This window comes from Podarcis muralis, chromosome 8 (genome assembly GCF_964188315.1).
Source record: "Podarcis muralis chromosome 8, rPodMur119.hap1.1, whole genome shotgun sequence".
Classification (NCBI taxonomy): Eukaryota; Metazoa; Chordata; class Lepidosauria; order Squamata; family Lacertidae; genus Podarcis; species Podarcis muralis.
Window position 1 is genome coordinate 52,760,290 of NC_135662.1, and position 19,803 is coordinate 52,780,092.

The 19,803-nt window shown below is 38.7% G+C and overlaps 1 protein-coding gene across 1 annotated transcript in view; it reads left to right on the plus strand.

The window, feature by feature from the left end:
* DOK6 (docking protein 6) overlaps positions 1-19,803 on the plus strand; it is a 173,899-nt gene that overhangs the window by 133,044 nt on the left and 21,052 nt on the right. The window contains exon 7 of the mRNA XM_028737445.2: positions 9,057-9,174. Coding sequence (XP_028593278.1) covers positions 9,057-9,174 — 118 coding nt within the window. The remainder of the gene's footprint in view (positions 1-9,056; positions 9,175-19,803) is intronic.

The following is a 19,803-nucleotide window of genomic DNA, read 5'->3' on the forward strand; positions in this document are numbered from 1 at the left end:
TTTTCCCTAATGCCAAACATTAACCATGCCACATTGTAAGCTGCTTTTGAAGTTTCCCAAGTTTAAATAGTAGTTTGATTGTGGCATGATCTTTGTTTAAATGAACAAGGTGTGCTCTTTTCTGAAGCATGTTATGCCATGAACAATATTTGCTCTCAAGAATTCCAGTATATGCTCTTCTGTTTGGTAGATCAGGCCTGCCTTTAAGGAAGCAAAACCAATGAAGCTTATTATAAAGGCATCGTAAAGGTTAATAAATGTCATCGTACAGTGGTCAGAAGACTACATTTGCCTAGGTGCCACAAGACAATCTTCATTCCACCCCCCTTTTTTTGAACTTACCTTGTTTAGCAACATAAATATTTGACTGTTAATATACACATGAACAAACTCTGGTTTTTATTCATTTTTTTTTTAAAAAAAACCACATTTTGAGAGCATACTATTATGGGGGAATATTTGAAGTTATGAAGAATTTCCATCATAGCATTCTAAATCACTTTGTCCTTTGCTTAGGCCACTTTCTTTTGTGCAACAGGCAGCCTTGCAGCAAATTGAGAACATGCAATGTTTCTATGGTTGACTCACACAGGCTTTTTCCTTCCCACCAACTTGAACTGAGTGCATTAATTTTTAGGCAACAAGATGTTCAAAGGAAGAGCCCGTTTAGGGGACAGTCAATATTCTCAGTACATTTGATTTATTTTAGTTTTCCTTTTTCATTTTAGGATATTATTTAAAAGGACCGTGATAGAAGGATAATATATCTCAAACACTGATTTCAAGTTCACTTACTTACAATATTTAACTCTTCTCACCAGAAGAGTTCTGTTTCAAGTAAAATGTTTTGCCCAGCACCTTTAAAGATCTACACTTGCCTGCTTTTAGCTGAGCTTTAATATATTTCTGAACTCCACAATGCTCTGAAAGGATGAAGTACGGGCACTCTAGAAACCTACTGTGAGTCATGTAGTTCAAGTTAGCATTTGCATCTTCAGCGTTTGTCCATACCTACCACCCACGTTTTATTGGAGGGCAAATGTGTGCATTGAGGGCCTCTTGTATTCACATAGACAGCCCACCACACACACACAGGATTTGCAGTTCTAAATCTTGTGCAAAGACTATGTAAGGTGAACAGGCTCCCTACTGCAGATGCTAATCTCCAACATATGATAGGCAGCAGGAGTGGGATGCTGATGTGACAGAGGGCAGAGTCTAGCATGATTATCCTTAATCTCTCTCATGTGATATGAATTGTATAAAAGAAACTCACATCCAGATAGTGCTATTTTTAATACAAAATGTGCAGGTTTGTAATGGATTCCAAGCCACAGATTATGTGTTTTTCTTTTGATAGTTGGTGAAATGGCGGGGGTGGTACAGCTTTGATCATATATACAGTGGTACCTCGGTTTAAGAACAGCCCTGTTTACGAACGATTCAGTTTATGAACTCCGCAAAACCGGAAGTAGTGTACTGGTTTGCAAACTTTACCTCGGTCTAAGAATGAAATCCAAACAATGGAAGGGCACCGGCGGCGGGAAGCCTCATTAGGGAGAGCACACCTTGGTTTAAGAATGGTTTCAGTTTAAGAACGGACTTCTTGAATGGATTAAATTTGTAAACTGAGGTACCACTGTACTCTGTTTTTAGTTTAAAATGGATGAAGTGTTTTATCGTACCTTGGGTCCTTTTCCTGTGGGTTGGATATCCCAACAACTCAAACTTAACATTAGTAACTTGTCTTGTTCATATTTGTAAGGATATTCACATTAATTGTGGGAAAACCTAGGATGCACCAGGACTGAAATAATGTTCTTTTTAAAAGTATGGAATCTCAGTATTATGAATAAAATTACATGTTACATCTATGTAAAGAAAGGCTAGCAAGTTTAGAAAAGCATGGAGGTGGTTTATAAGCAAATGGAATTCTAAACAATCTGACATTAAAGATAAACCTTCCTCCCCCTAGGATTTTGTGTTATAATGGCAGAATGCAATTCATTTGTTTTACCTTTGAACCAGGGCCACAGTTGTGGCCCAATTATACTCGGTATTTATTTATCAACAGTATATGGGTTTTTTATTTCCTATATTTATCTTATCTTTATCTTCAGTTGTCACTTTTTGTGTAATTTGGTGAATAATTTTTATTTATTTATTTAAATAACAGTTGAGTCGAGCAATTGGGAGTGCAGGCAATCTATTCTCTGGTTTGTTAGCTCATCTGATGTTCTAGTGTCTTGTCTTTAGGTTTCCTATCCCAATTACATGAGCTGCAGATTAATTTATTTTAAATGGAGGCTGAGATCCTTAGTGAGGGTTTCAGGCAATGCAAAAGTGTCTTTTGTGCTACAGTAGAAAGCTGCATGGAACACACTTGTTCTGTGTTCCCTATTTCTGACCTAAGGCTTCCTCTTGATGTGATAAAAACTGAAGGAGCCACTAGGGAAAGCACTGGGCTAAGATGATTATATTTTCAGGAAACATAGGCCTGCCTTGAAGCCCTTTCTCCTTCTCTTTGAAGATTTGAAGCTGACTAGAGTTAATGCTCTCTGAACATGCTCAATGGTGCTCTCTGAACATACTCAATAATGCTCTCTGAACATGCTCAATTCCCCCCCCCCAAAAAAAAATATGAAGCCCTGGATATTTAGACTACAATCCTATACTCTGGGAATCAGGTACATTGAACTCAATGGGGCTGAAAAGACATGCATTGGATTGTCCTGTTTAAATAGACCAACAAAATAAACAAGTCTGTTGCAAGAGAAGAATAGATTATATGGGGAGTGAATATTTGTCACTGTCACCCCATACTGCAACTTTTATGTTTGTATCTCCTCAGTTAACTTCATGACTGGCTTGTAATGAAAGATGTTTGTTCCAGCAAGCATTCACACTGTCAGAACCCATTTCCATATAAGTGGCTAAAGGGCAAGTTTCCAATGAGATGGAGTGGCTGAGAGGGCAGTCCCATTGCGCAGTTTATAATTCAGATGGAATCACATTGACAAGATAGCATGAGCTCTTAACTTCTCTCTCTATCTCTTCCTTTTCCTCATAGTTGTCTTCTTTGTAACTGGCTTTGTGCCTGTTGTGTGGAATAATAGCAGAAATTGTAGTAATGTTAGGTTTGAAAGGAAGCCTGCTGTTTTCCCCCTGTAAAATCTGCTATCAGATAATTTCTGCAATGTTCTCCATAAATGCCCAACTCTTGTCTATGTGTACTACATAATTTGTGAGAAGGAAAACATGTGTGAAGTGGTTCTCTCCATGGTTCCAGGTACATCTTTTATACTGAAACAGAATGGCACAATGACACTGTTATAAGGATTGCAAAATTAAAAAAACCAGCAATGTTCCTTTTAAGAAGCATATACTAGCCTAACATCTATGGACTGAAAAGGACTTAATTGTTTCACCATGTATGTGTAAAATTTAGGGCAATAATATGGTGTATCCATTATTAAAAGCCATGGCAAGGGAAGGCAGGTATTTCTAACTCATTTTGCCAACTTCCACTCCCAAGCTTATGTAGTTTCTTTAATATAGTACTGTTTCTTTAAAAGTATACAATTAATTAACATGATACTGTCACTTTAAATAGAATTTATTTTACTAAGACAGTTTTTCAGAAGCAGTTCGTTAACCTATTAAAACTCTTTTGCCAGATGACCTTATTTGCTCCACTCCAATTAGGCCTCAACAAGGACTCTTTTTGAAGTTTCAACCCTTACTAACCTATTGAAGTGCAGGCCTGTTTTTGTTAGAATATTCATCTGGTTCTCCTTCCAGACATCAGAGCCTCACATTCCAAACTGCCTCTCACTTCTTGTCCCTTGGTGCTTATACAAAGGTTTTCCCTTTGTCTCTTTAACCTGAACTGGCCACCAAGCCACCCTGCATTCTTTTCAGATCCTCTTCTTCTCCTGTCGTCTTCTTGTGACTATCCGCCATGAGCACTAAGCACCAACCAACATAGACTCCCTAACAAGCATGGACTGACTCCTGGTCGACCAGCACTCAACTATATGTTCCATTCTGGCACCTCTAGTTCAGCCTCAGCCAACCACAGTGTCTAACTGAATATTCTAAACTTGCAACCACATATCAGAAAATGCATATTTTCTATTCTCCTTTTGCATACTAAGAGTCCAATCTCCAACCCCACCTCAGCTCTCAGTTAAGGTCCCTCAGTGACAGTTAAACCAACTGTCACTTGTCCAGACAGAAAACTTTTCCCCCATTACAATAAAAACAGCAGAATGCATTAAAGCGCCATTCAATTAATCAGGATTTCTTCATAAAGCTCATGGAACCTATGTTCAGAATATTGAAGATGCACTTCATTGAACTAAAGACAGTCAAAGTCCAATGTGCAAACATTATTTCTGTGGCCAGGTACAAGTCAGTGGAATCTGTCATATGCAAATGGGAGCCAGGTACATAGTGTTATGTACTGAAGTTCTCACCCTGGGCCAGCAGGGGGATACTGTAGATAGTTATGCAAATGAAGGATCAAAAGTGACTTTTATCTTCCCTTTTTCTGTGGTATGGGTTTTCTGGTTTCCTTCTCTGAGTAACTAAGTTCTTTCTGCACTGATGCTAATCATGACTCCTGTCTAAACCAGGGTTTGAATCAGTGATTGCCAAACACCCCCTGCTCAGGCTTAGAATAAGACTTTCAAAACTGAACTTTCTGCCAAACTCAATCTTTCAAATGCAGTACCGCCTCACACATCCACTCCCTGAGGGCTCGCCCACTCTTCCATTTGTCCCATGCCTAGAAAGCATGGATCTGAGCAGTTTTCCACTTGTCACACCCCTTTACCCAGGAAAACCCACTCTTTCCCCCAGGGAAATTGGAGCAAAATGTCAATTGGAACCTAACTGGCATTTGCTCTGATTTCCCTGGGGGGGGGGGGGGGAAAGCAGTGGGAGAAGCAGAAAAAGCCCAGAATTTCTCACAAAGCTTCTATTCTGCCCTGCCTTTTTGTCCATTTTTGCTCTAGTGGTAGCAGCAGTGATAGGATGAGCGAGGACATATCTCTCTTCCCTGCTTTATCTAATGCCTTCCATGTTTTCATAACTGACAAGTACAAGGATCACTGGCTAATGAAGGTTTCATAGAACTACCATGTTTTCCAGTATATCTTAACATCAGCATACAACTATCTCAGAATGCTATATATAAGAGAGTTGGAGTTTGTGTGCATAAGGTTAGGAGGAAGGGGATGGAAGGTGACAAGGGCAGAGGGAGTATTTATCAAAGTCATCAAAGTTGTGCTTGAATAATATTTAGAGCCATGACAATCACTTTCCATATGGGAAAGGGGGATGGAGAAGTATATCTTCCTGAGGTTGAATTCAGGTTTGGATTAGGCCATGGTGAAATATATTTGGCTGACACAACTGCAGTATTGGGCTACTTTTTAAGACAACATGAATCTGTCATTTCATTTCATATAAATGGTGCAAGCTGAAGAAATAGGCAGATATGCCTAGATGTTATAAAATGCAGTTATAAAAATGCAGCAGCAAAAGATTGCAATAAATTTCACTAGCACTCATTAGACACAAAGGACTGGAAATAAATGAACCAATGCCTAGGAAAGCTTAATATGCTCACTTTTGATTTGTTTGTTTGTTTGTTTGACTGTTAAGAAACTATTTTTATTCCAATATTTCTACAGTTGAACTCTAGCCTTGTTTCAGGTGCATTTCTACTCTACATGTGTTTGTGAGAGGCAACTGAGGCATTTAGGCAGACACATTCCAGGCCATATGCAAGCTCTTCCATATATATATATATATATTGTGTCTAGATCTTAATGTACAATGGCATTCTTCCACAACTCATATTGTCAGAAGTATGCCACAGCAACAGTATATCTGACAGCATAACTACACCAAAACAAAAAGTAACAACTCAAGCATTAGTTCCAGCATTTCCTGTCCAGTACCGTGCTGTTATGTTTTTGTGTGTAAACCAAAACCCATTGTGTAAATACGTGTAACTAGTCTAGGCTAACTTAATAGGGCAGGGAAATGTTGCTGGTCAGATCTGGTTCTGAGACAGAATTCCCTCTTTCTCAAGATAAAGTCTTCCGCAGCTTCTTTTGAAGGTTCTTAGAAGATTTTGTTTTTCTTTCTTAGAAAAAGGTCTTTTGATCTCACATAACATTTAGATAATGTGTGAGATCAAATAGCCTTTTTCCCAGAGAAAAATACAGCTCTTAAAACTTCAAAAGCCGCACTGGAGGTTGAGGTACTTTTTACTCATTTGAAGTGAAACCCAAAGGGCATCCATGAGCTGCACTCCCAGTACTCCTGTACTTTACACTCCTCTCAATACAGGCTCTAATAAAAACTTGCAAGTGAGGTAAGCCATGTGAAAACATGTTGCAATAAAGAAATACAAACTGATACCTATAAAACTGCATCATTAGATACATTTTTTTCCATTGGCAGAAATGGTGTATTGTGCTTGTTTGCATATCTTTCATCTTGCTGAAAAGACAATATTAAAAAATGAAGAGGCGACATATATTTCAAAACTATTTTTGGATTTTTATCATATGTAAGAAATGGAAGGGACGCGGGTGGCGCTGTGGGTAAAACCTCAGCGCCTAGGACTTGCCGATCGCATGGTCGGCGGTTTGAATCCCTGCGGCGGGGTGCGCTCCCGTCATTCAGTCCCAGCGCCTGCCAACCTAGCAGTTCGAAAGCACCCCCGGGTTCAAGTAGATAAATAGGGACCGCTTACCAGCGGGAAGGTAAACGGCGTTCCGTGTGCTGCGCTGCCTCGCCAGATGCAGCTTGTCACGCTGGCCACGTGACTCGGAAGTGTCTGCGGACTGCGCTGGCTCCCGGCCTCTAGAGTGAGATGGGCACACAACCCCAGAGTCTGGCAAGACTGGCCCGTACGGGCAGGGGTACCTTTACCTTTTTTTAAGAAATGGAAACTTTTCAGGGTTGCTTGAACCAAAAGTAGTGGTCCAGTTCAAGTCTGCATCCAGGCTGCTCCTAGGACACATGCTGCCTTCTTTTAAAAATAAGGTTCACAAGATCAGCTGTTGAGCAGATTGGGGGTGGATTTGATGTGGACTCATCTCAGAAAAAGATCATTATTGAAACTGAAAAAATAGCATAAGAAAAGGGCAAGCAAAATGGCCGTGATTGCTGCTGGTGCATCTTCCCTATGAGGAATATCTGGAGTGTTTGGGACTCTTAGTTCCAGAGAAAGAAAAAGACAATAATGTAGAACAATAGAATTGCAGAGCTGGAAGGGACCACACCCTGTAATGCAGGAATCTTCTGCCCAACATGGGGCTCAAAACCCACAACCCTTAGATTATGAGTCTTATGACTGAGCTACTGTATCCCAGTACCGTAGATCAGGAAAACTTCTTCTTCCACTCCCATTGTGTTAGAACTGTGGGTCATTCCTTGAAGCTGATTGTCTGTAATTAAGACAAAATAAAGTACTTCTTCACCCAGTGCATGCATATGGAATTAATGACCACAAAGTGTGCTAATGGTCACTGCCTGAGATAGGTTTAAAAGAGAATTAAGAGTTGGAAAAACCCATGGAGGATAGATCTGCCAGTGGCTTTTAGACATGAGGTTCCGCTTAAAGGTCTTAAGTTCAGAGGCTGTGTGCCACTGCATTCCAGTTTGCAAGGGGCAGCAGGGTGAGACTGCTATGCTGCTATTGTTGTTGTTGCTGTTGTTGTTTTATTGAATTTATATACCACCCTATACCTGCAGTGGTTCACCCTTAGTCTGATCTAGCAGAGTAAGCATAGTTGTTTCTTTGTTTTATGGGTGTATACCTCACTCTTCAACAAGTTCCAAATATGGCTTTAAAAATGGGTTAAAAATGCAGTAGAACATATTAAAACACCAGAGTTTCAAATAGTAAATGAAAAGCAGCATGCAGAAATAAAACAGGTCAGATTTATTTAAAAAATAATAAAAAAGGAGCTTGCCTGTCAACAAAATGATTTCAGAGTTTATTGTGTCCCCTTCCCAATTTCATTCCTCATTCCTCATCCAGAAACTGGTTTGACTGAGATGACCTGACTTAAATTCTGCCTCAGATGAAATAGGCTCATTCAGATTACAACTGAAATGTTTTTGTGCTTTTTTTTTGTTTTTTCATTTTGATAAATACATCGTTAGAATTTAATTTGGAAAGGGGGGTTAAATGTTAAAAAAAAAAGCAACATACAGTTTTGCTGAAGTGTTGAATGGAGCTGCATCAGATATCATAATGCAAGAGAGTTGCAACTACAAACAAATTGTTTTCTCCAGACTAGTAATTTTATGGGAATCTAACAGGATCACTCTGGAGTAAGTATGTTGTTTGTGGAAATTATTTGTGTAATTATAAATATATCATCTAGGGAAATCAACAAGAATATCTCTAAATTTGCAGCAATTCCATACTCAATGTAGTATTTTCTGTGGACAGAAATGGGAAGGCAGGGAAGGAACACATTGTTGTGATGTTCAGAGTGTGCTGTACTGCGTGTCCCTTTCTGACATGTCCCTGTTGTCCTTTAATCATTATACAATAGCCGCAGTACAGGGGCCACATGAGAATTAATGCTGTTTTTCTGAATCATTACCTTCTAATGAGATTGCTGCTTGCAAACCCATGAACTCTGCACAGAACACTGCCTCTCAGAGCAGCTGGTTCCCAGTTCTGCTCAGCCCTATTCCCAAATCTGACCAAGTCTGATGGGGGCGGGGAGTTCTTTTCTTGTGACACCAAAAGAGTTGTCAAAGTGTTTTACTTCCACTCAGGATTTCACTTGCAATTTTGGAAGCAGCTTCATATGGATTCATCTGAAATATATTTCAATGTACTTTCCTCCTGTGTTTCAGTGGACTCTCTTCATTACTGCTGTACACAATTAAAAGTAGTTAACTGTGAGTAAAGTATGCTTAATTCACAAGACTGTGTGTGATTATAGTGGTTTGAAATATGTAACACCGATGTGAATTGGGCAATAGAATTTATAACATTTTATTCATCTTTCAAGCTCCAGACCAGTTTGACTGAACCTATGACATTACCCAAGTCAATCTCGCTTCCTCGTAGTGCATACTGGCATCACATCACTAGGCAGAGCAGCGTGGGAGAAATCTACAGTTTACAAGGTAAGATACTTGAATATTAAAATGGTATGTCCATTAGCTTCTCTCACATTGAGCAAAACTCATGCAAATTGCTTTCATCTGCACTGGCGGTTTTCTCTCCATTTCAATTACTAAGGTTTGTCATCAAACTCAGTAGGGGTGGTGAGATATGCTTCCTCCCAACCCACCACTGTTTTAATAAAGAAAACACACACCTTCTTCTTCTAATGGTGTATATTATTACCAGAAATCTTGCATAGGTTGAGAAGTCAATTTGACAGTTCAGCTTTTAAATGGAATATATGTATAATGTGTGACTTCTCAGTATCTAATGAGGAAGGGTTGTATGGAATTTCTCAGAGGAAACAATTTGCAGTTAGAGAAGATTTGATTTTGTTTAAACTGGCACATTCCCCATACATTTTGGCCATTTCCCAGTGAAAAATAAATAGGCAATTAGTGCAGTGCCTTGTCAAGTATAGAAGGAAAGGTGAGTGTTCTGTATGCAGGAGACGTCTCTTTGACAAAAGCCTGTTGCTAGTCTAGGAAAAGCACACATTCTCTGACTGATAAAGAAAACAAGGTGGTGGGAGTGGTCTTCTGCAAGCAACTAGGCAAAAGAAGCACTGCTAACTCTTCCAGGTTTACTTGCTACTCTTTGGGAATGAGGCATGTGGTAGCCAACTACTGGACCACAATACCTCAAGGATTGCTTCTCTCCATATGAGCTTACCCAGGCCCAGAGATCATCCTCTGAGGCCCTTCTTCATAGGAATGCTTGAAAAGTCACTAAGAAATATCTTGAATTCACCGTGTTGGTTGGACAGTAATCTGCTCTCAGTTGCTTCCTGGATTTATTTAAATAAAAATGGTTAACTCATTAAAAGAAGGGTGCCCTATATACACAGTAACATCAATAATTCCTTCAATAATAACAAGTTCATGACTTTCGGGTGTGGTGATTTGATGGTAGAACAGTTGAGGCTTCAGTGTCCTCAAACCTGGCTTAAAAATTCACATTGTGAATGGTTACTTATTCGTGATGAATTTTTAAAAAAGCAGTCTCCAAATTCTCCCTAAGCTCTTGGCCCTGTATGACACTGTTGTGATTCGTGTAACAGTTGATGAAAATCTGTGCTCCAAAAAGGAATCAGGAAGGGAGTGCATGATCCCATGCTTTGCTAAATATTCAGGAGTGTTATATCTGCACAGGGATATAAAGAGAATGTCACAGATAAACCTTTCATAGAATAAATAGCTTCCATGTAATTTCACAAATTGGTTATGTCAACACAAAATTTAGTACTTTGCTCTGTTAATATACATGGTTGTAATATATATATATATTTTAAAAAAACAACCATTGGATAAAAACCCACTCTGCAAGACAGTTTGGAGACTATGATCAGTTACTGGCAATTCATGAAATACTCAATTTAAGCAGTCAGCTTGTTTACATTCTGTGTGCTTTCATGTGACTAGGCAAATCACTATTGTTCATGCGCATTCTTTGTTCAATTCACATGAACTATGACAACGTACATATATATATATGCTGAAGATATGTTTATGCAGTCAATTTTTAAACCAGGGACTGGTTTCAGAAAATATAGGACATATGGGTTATGTTGCCCAAAGGAGTAGTTAACTGTTTTTGATAGTGTAGTAGTGTTGTTTTTAAAGGATGTTTGTTTACCTTTGAAAAATATTTTTCCCCTTAAATTAACCTCAGCAGGTGGCCAGCTTGTGAAATTGTTCAAAAGACAGCATGTATGTGTATGGTAAAGCATGTGGTTTTATACCATGAATTCAACTGATCATGTAACCCGCTGCATTTTTTTAGAACAGACTCCTAAAGTAAACACACTATGTGAGCATCAAGGCAAGTTAAATTGTTTCATTTTCTCTTCTCTGCAACTCATTTGAAATAAAACAATATTTCCATTTGGTGAAGAGGAATCATATGCTGATTCCTTGGTTTGAAAATTGGCCAAGATGAATAATTTAGGCTTCAATCCTATATATATTTACCTGGGACTATGCCCCATTGATCTGTAAAATACACAAATCCTCTTTCATAATGTGTGTGTGTCTGTGTGTAAAGGAATGAAGCTCAAACTGATGATGAAAGGATTTAAGAGTCTTGGCACAAGGAAGCGAATAAATATATCATAATGACATAGAAACACTAACAGGCCTAGCTCACCACTTGTACACCAGATATTTTATTATCCATTACATCAATCATGTAATTGCAACTTTTTTTTCTGCACAAGAAATTGTTCAAATGCAGCCCAAACATTTGCATAAGTGCAATACATAGGCATGTATACATTTTTTTTTCAATGGATAAATCTGTTAACTTGCCTTTTCTAGACAGGTTTAGGAGTTTTCCTGCAAACATTGAATGCATCATTGAGGTGCACTTGAATAATAATTAACCAGCTTGCATGCTATTTTCTTAAATGAGTGTAGTAATAAGCACAAATAATCTTTTCTCTATAGCTAGCTACCTACCTAGCTAGCTAGCTTTTCCACTCGTCAGAGCCATTCAATTTCCCCCTTTGTGTTTAAAATTTGGTTGACTTTCTATGGCAGTACAATCATTTCGAATGCCAAACTCGATGGGGGTATGGGAAACTACCACCCATAGCCTGCTTTGGCCCCTAGTTTCTTAATGAATGACTCTAAAATTTAATGTTTTGAATGGAAAAAATAAAACAGAATGTGGTTTTCTTTGGAGAAATAAATAAAAAGTACTTCATAGCCATTTGGATGAAGAAGTATAAACCTGATATCCAAGCCAAATTTCCTTCATGCTATTTGTATTGATTAGAGTACAGCTTAAACCCTTTACTCTGATATTTATCAATAGAAATGTTTAATGAAATTAATACTTTAGGTCCAGCCTTAAAGTTTTTTATGCAAACAGTGCCACCAGGCAATTTAGTTGCCTCATATTTACTTAAGTGCTGATGCTATGACGTTCTGCCAATATCTGTTCAGCTGGCTTAGCTCTAGCTGAGACAGGATGAGGGCGTTACACTGGTGTATCTCTGGCTAAGCCAGGGTTGGGGGACGTAGATCAGTACCACCTTGGTGAGCTGGGAATCTGCTGGCTGAGCTAGAGATCCACCACATCCTTACTTGTTCATCCCTGTGGATCTATGTTTAGGATCACACCCTTAGTTTTTAATTTCTGCTCTTCAAGCTGTTAGTTGCATTACTAAGACCTTTTCTTGTATTTTTGTAATTATTTCTGAAATTGATCATTTTGAAATCTGCTACCAATGCATGTAAGCGTTAATATAAGTTTCATTGTTGAATAAAATGAAATATAAGGTATTAATGATTTCACCCAAGTACAAAATACAAAGCAGAATGAATACTTGCTGCAAAATCATGACTGGATTTTTCTTTATTTTTTAAAAAAGCATTCCATTACAAAACATTAAAAAACTTGCCTGAGTCATTCTGTTCAGTCCTCATGTAGGCTAATCCTGTGGGCATTTCCTTTGCGCATCTGTAGTTCTCTGCAAATTAAAGTGTGTTAACAGAATTGCAGGGGCATTCATCATTTTGGCATATCCACTGTGTGTTCATATTCACAGAAACTGCTAAATTTATTCCTTCATCCTACTGTGACTCTGAAACAATATAAAATGTTTCAGTATGGTTGCTTTTGGGCATTATGATATACCATGGTTCATTGTCATGGGCACGTGTTTTCTTTTCCCCACCCCACTTCTCCTTGGAAGGAAGGCTTCAGATACTTCTGTTTCTATTCTTAGGTGAGCACAGCGTGCCATTTCATTTGAACCGTAGCTTGTTTCAAAGAAATCATAGTTACAATCAAACACCAAACCTTGTCAGGCATACGCAAACTCGGCCCTCCAGATGTTTTGGGACTACAACAGTGGTCAGGGATGATGGGAGTTGTAGTCCCAAAACATCTGGAGGACCGAGTTTGCCTATGCCTGCCTTAAGTCATGAAACTGGTTTGTCTTGACAAATCATAGTGAAAGTTTAGGGAATACACCTTTCATAATAGTCCATGCTGAGTGAGTTCCAGCTGCTCAATCTCATGCCTTTGCCTCACAGGATTTTTTTTTTTTTGGGGGGGGGGTCTCCTCAGGTTTCTCTAGCCACTTAGAGGATTATGGACTTAGTGGTCCAGCAGACATTTGTTTTTAGTTTTTTTCATGCATTTCCTGGTATCTTGTCATAATATCATCACTAGACAGCACATCAAAAGGTGTTGCATCAAGTCTTTCTTTGCTTCACATGGTCTGGCAATACTATTCCGCATATTCCAGCGGACAGTAAGATACATAAATGCAGAGTGAGACTTTACAGGTTATATACTATACTTTTCAGCAACAGTAACAAAAAAGGATTCCTTAGATTCAACCTCCCACTCCACGCACTCACACTGCTATCACTAGTGGTATATTAGCAACCCTGCCTTGCATGGCTGCACCTGTTGGGAGATGGTTCAGCAACTGGGCCTAATGCCATTGTACGACAGTTGTGTGACCAGCTTCAGATCAGAGGCAGATTTAGGCAGTGTGACTGGTTCCACTGCAGTGGCAGCACCAGGTCTAGGGGACACCGCAGGGCATCACTACTACGACACAGTAAACTGAGCAGAAAGGAAGGTGAGAGGCAGGGGTGCCAAATTTTGGCCGCGCAAAGGGTGCTGCTGAAATTTGAAACCAGAGTCCAGCCCTGTTCAGATCCAATAGATCTCAGGCCAGCTAGACCCTCCCTCTCCCCAGAATGCCCTGTTTAAGGCCTTCCATGGTTGCTGCCAGTGCGCATCTCACTTGTGGCACTCCCCACACCACACCACTCACATTTGGCAGGTGGAAGGGGGGGATGATGCACTAATAGCTTAGCCTGAATAGTTGGGAAGAGGATATCTATGTCCAATCCAACCCCACCCCCCAAAAAAACCACAACAACCACAAAAGGAGGCTTGGATTGCTCTGCACGTTCAGTAGAAATGAAACTGAATAAACTGGTCATCCTCTCCATCTCCATCCCATTTCTAGGGCAAGAGAAGTATATTCTCTGAATGGAGGAATAGAACATCATCATTATAGTCTTGATTATCATATGTTAAGTAATCTGGAAACCAGCATCAGTACAAAAGGCACACACAAGGATAGGCCCAGTATTTTGGATTAAGGATGATTTAGGAAAACATAATTAAATGAATTATAAACATAAAATAAAGACCTAGGAGCGTAGGCGAGGTAGCATATTTGTCAAGTACAGTTGTACTTATTTCTCAGGTTTGGTGACACAAAGTCTTGAGAAGCAGAGCATTTATTCAAGTTTGAGCTGAGATATAAATGACACATTTAAGCAAAATTGAATTTTTATGCGTGCATTGCAAGCTATACAGTTGAGGACATTATTTAAAGATGAATTCTTATAAAAGTGAGGTTATTCTACCGTATCTTCATTGGATTACCTTTTATCAAATCTTGTTTAACTCTGTTCATGTTTTATTGGTTTGCTTGGCTGGTTCCTTTCCTAAGAGAAAAATACTTCATTTAATTCTTAACAACATTGTGCATTTCTCCTACTCCATATAAATTTAATTTACAAAGGTACTTGTTTTTGTTTTATGCTAAGGTACATTTTCAAGTATAGTATCAACAGGTGGTACCTGCTATAAGAGGTAAAATAGAAACCCACCAAGTATGACTCTAGTTGACCATGTTTTGCTGCTTTTCCATATTTCCATAGAAGCCTGTTGAAAATGAAACATTTTTATTTCTGATCCCATGAGCAAAAGCCTTTGCATGCAAGCAAAGCAATCCCCAGCATCTCCAGAAAGGACTGAGAATGTTCCCTGTCTGAAATCCTGGTGAGCCACTGCCAGTCAGATCTAGGTGTTCCATGTTCTTGCCATAGGTATTCTTGTGCATGATGATAGTTCATTCCCAGGGATATTTGGGGGTGGGCTATGGCTGCCCATTGGCTACCATCTTTTTTTCCTCTTCAACAATACTTCTGGGGACAATGTTACAGGATCATATAGGCTTTAGTGGGCCTTTTCCACTGCTGATGCCCAATATATAATCAGCACCTAAGCAGTTTTTGCAAGGCTTTTATTTGTAGAGAGACTTGGTACATCATCCCTCAGTCAGCTTTTGATGTCCCAGGTGGTTTGCCCTAGATGAAATGATCTGTTTCAGGTTAGGAAATGGAAATCTATCATCCGTCTTGTCAACTGTCTCATTCTCCATTCATCAGAGCAGTATTTTGTTTTGAGAAATAGCACTGTAAGGCATGCTCCTCTGTATGCATTTCTTTTTATCTGTCTTTTTTCATACCATAACAGAAGTGTTTTGTTTTGCCTGTGTTCCACTTTCCAATGTATATTGCAAAGCATTCTTTTAAAAAATACTGTATTGATTTTTTTTTAAGCAAACCTGAATCAGTTCTCTTAATTATCCCACAATGATCCACTCATTACATTCATAAATACTTATTACATTACTCAAAAGGACATTGCTAGGGAAAATGGATACACTGAGGATGGTTATGTTTTGTTTTTGTACTACCAAAGTCATGCAAATAAAAGACTGATAAAAAAAATTCAAATACGTTTTTTGCCCTGCGATGGTCTTTCCAGCTGGTAGCGCAAATGGCATGTTCATTGGCCCCAACATGAACAAATTAATTCAACTGACTTGCACCATGTACACGTGGGTCCAGATCCAAAGCCAGAGCTTTGGTTCATACATACCTGAGCTGGACAACAGAAAATTGATGCAGACCATGCAGATAACATTGGTTCTGAACTGGGTGCTTCATGTGAACTCATGCACTTGATTGATTCTTCTCAAATAAAAGCAGGATATTACTGCTCAAACTACTGGTCATCTATATGAAAGGTTTTCAGCACACTGGGATGTGTTCGCCTTACATGGCTATATTTGCTTCTAGTGAAAGGTTAATAAATAACAGAGATTTAGAAAATTACACAATAGATGCTGAGTAGAAAGTCTTATTGAGACTATCAGGAAAACTCTGTGGAAATGGTTGACTGTTCATGGTCCCTTTCCCAATATCATCACCCAGCATGAAATTGCCCCAAGCATTTATTTGCTACAGTCTGGGTAATACCCACAGAGTTGGCACATGCTGTTGCATTAAAAGTCAGTAATATAATATTCAGATTCGTAGGCAGCAGGGGACCATTATCTCTCTGAAAGAAATTTTTCAACACTGGGAGCTCTTAAGTTTACTGATGCATATAGTCAGCCGGAAATGAAAATTAGAACTCTTGTCTTTTCCAGCTAGTAGAAATATTCACTTTCTCTCCCAAACACATGTATGCACCCCGTTCCAGTAGAAGAGATAGATACAACTGGCCACCTATCTACAAACAGCGTATTAATAGTAACAAACAATAAAAATCTCATCAAGTGGTACTTCCTAAACGTCATCATAAGGCACCTATTGAAAGCAAACAAACAAAATGTACATTTCTCTGACATATTTAGTAGATGCCAAAAATATTTCCAGTGTTGTGATGTTTCAGGGCTCTGGAAATCACTAGGAATTTCACTTGGCTAGTTACAGAGTTCAGAGCTCCCTTAATCTTCCTCTCAAGAATAACGTATCGACAACATGTAGAGTTACAGGGAATAGTAAGACTTCCTCTATGTGGTTAACACTGTATTCACAGCTAACATGTAGGGTGAGACAAGTTATTCCTATAATCCACCCAGACTGGAGCACATTCATATATTTATGGAAAACAATAGTTTAGTAAAAAAGCAAATCTTGTTTCTAATACCCTAAACCCAACATTCTATCGTCACTGACTTAACTATATAGCAACTTGCCTAACTACCTTTGACCTATGTATTTTACCTCTTGAATCTCACTTTTCTCACTCTGTGAGAAATAAAATATTTGAGGGGATTGGGCCCCCTCCAAAGTTGATGGGTATTCCCATTGAAATGTTTTGCATACACCACATCATGTGATCAATTGTGGGGGGTGGGGCTTACCTCACCCCCGAATATTTTATCCAAGATGGTCCACTCTCACAGAGTGCTATTTGTTTATAGGATGCTAAGCATTGTAGGAAAACAGGTGCTGGGACTCAGGCTGTCATTCCCATGTTTGCATTCTGCTAATAAATACCACATTTAACAGATACATTGTGATTAGGGGCAGTCTAACTATTTTTCACTGTCTGGTAGATAAGTACAGTTCAATGAATAGAAGGCCTGAATGGAAGATTGGGTCATATTTTTGAAACCATCTGAAGCAGGAACAAAAACAAAAGAAACCTCGACAAATAAAAAACAATTTCACTTCGGTATCAGTTTTATCTGGAAAAGTATATATCCATTTGGCATCTTACCAAATCACAGTCAGTCATGACTAACTTATGTCCATTGATTTCAATAGGTCTACTCTAATGGGCAAGGCAATCCCAAAATTAAGTCAGCATAAGTTAACCCTACTGTAAAGTCCTTTCAGAAGTGGAGATACTGCCAGCTGAGGCAGCCTGCTGCCTGGGAGAGGGAAAGTAAACCTTTAAAATAGAAATATAAAAAAATTGTCCAGTGGCACCTTAGAGACCAACTAAGTTTGTTCTTGGTATAAGCTTTCATGTGCATGCACACTTCTTCAGATACTTCTTCATGCGCACGAAAGCTTATACCAAGAACAAACTTAGTTGGTCTCTAAGGTGCCACTAGACAATTTTTTAATTTTTTATATATATTTCGACTGCGTCAGACCAACACGGCTACCTACCTGAAAATTTAAAATAGAGTTTGACTTACTCCAGCCTTTTTCCCAACATTAGTTCTATTGGGTAATCGGGTCACATGACTGAGCTGAAATATGTATAGGTCTCTCCTTGCCCCTTTTCACCACCCCTCACACCCCAGGAATGCCCCTTTTGGGGTATTTATGCCGGCACAATTTCTGCCAGCTTAAATTTTACTGATTGAGCCCTAACTGAACCAGCATAGCCTCAGCTCAGTTCAGCCAGGACAGCCCAAGTTCCACCTATTTGAAACTCAATAATCCTGGTGGATTTTGGGTTTGGTTTGCACTGTAACTATTGCACTTTACAGATTTGAATAATCTAATTTCATTTACCTATAGATGTTTAAGTTAAAGTTTGATGAGCCAAAATGGCTGACAGAGCCCAAGTGCCCTTTGGTGGTCAAAAACTTCATATACAAACTGAAATTTGTCTTAGGGATGGGTGACTCTGCCATTTTTTGTTTCTCTTTTTTCAAATTCTCAGTTAAATTCACCCCATTTCCACAGCGGTTTGTGTTCCTTTTTCCTAATATACACATTTTTGTATGTAATTTAGTTCAATATAAAGCATTTTGCTTATTATTTTTACATGTATATATTAGATATGTATATTTGTGCACTATTCCATAATATAAGACTTCTAAATGCATTTTTAAGGGGGTGAAGATTTTGAAAGATCACTGTGTTATAGTTTGGTTTAGGAAGTACAAGTTAAGTAACTGCACATTAAAATGTGAAATGAATTGATTTTTCCTTAACCTCAGCACATTTTACCATGATTCATGGACAAGTGTGAGAGAACACCACTCCCTCTGAGCATTATGTTGCCTTCTCCTGAACAGTTAAAAGTAAATAAATTTATTGCTTTTCTTTTTAACGTTAAGTCATGATCCACAAAATTTAAGCATTTTTTTAGTTCCATGGATTTCAGTGAGTGAGTAACAGCACAGTCCTTTGCATGTCTACGCATGATTTCGACTGGGCTTACTCCAAGGTTAGTGGGCATAGAATTGTATTTTCCTTCTTGTGTACATTAGATATGAGAATATATAGCATAGACTCCCCACTTAATAGGTAACCTACCAGAATGCACTTTTGTTTTACATACCTTCCTTGTTTTGGTACCAGATAATATAAATGGCTCCAGGAACTATATTGTGTCTGTTACCATGCATCCTTTGTTCTACAGATGATAATAAAAAATACTCTTGAAGAACAACCATGATTGTTCCACATTTTTGGTCCTTAAGCTAATTCTTGTTTAAAGAATGAATTTATTTATTTGGCACAATTAATGTATATGGCACTTTACAGTGTTTCATAAATGAAAAAAGCAAAGAAAAAAGGCCAGTTCTCTATCCCCAAGGAGTTTGTTTAAATTTTCGACATTGGGGAGAAAGGCAAGAAAAACTATGATAGCGAGGAAGGCACGTGTGCCAGTGCTGCTGCATGAATTTAGGCTTTGATACAGAATGTGCAACAGCATTTGCTCGCATTTTAGCTGATCTGTATCAGAGAACAAGGAAAACAAAATGTCATACCAATTGTATCAGCCACGGGCAGTGTAAAGAAAGCTTGGTGAATATCTGGCTGGAATCTCAATTAATGAATTAGACAGAGCTTGCTTAAACTGTATCTTGACTCAGCTGTCATGCTTCTTTGTATCAGTGGTTTGAGTGTACTCAGAGGCGAGTCAAGTATGACTCAACAGACAGTGCTTTGAAAAGTGAGTTTTTGATTGCTAGCGAGCACAGTATGTGTCTGTCTTGGGATGCATTTTTCTATCAGTTCATGTTGTACCTTTTAAAGGCTAGCTTTCATTTGTGCTCAAAGAAACGC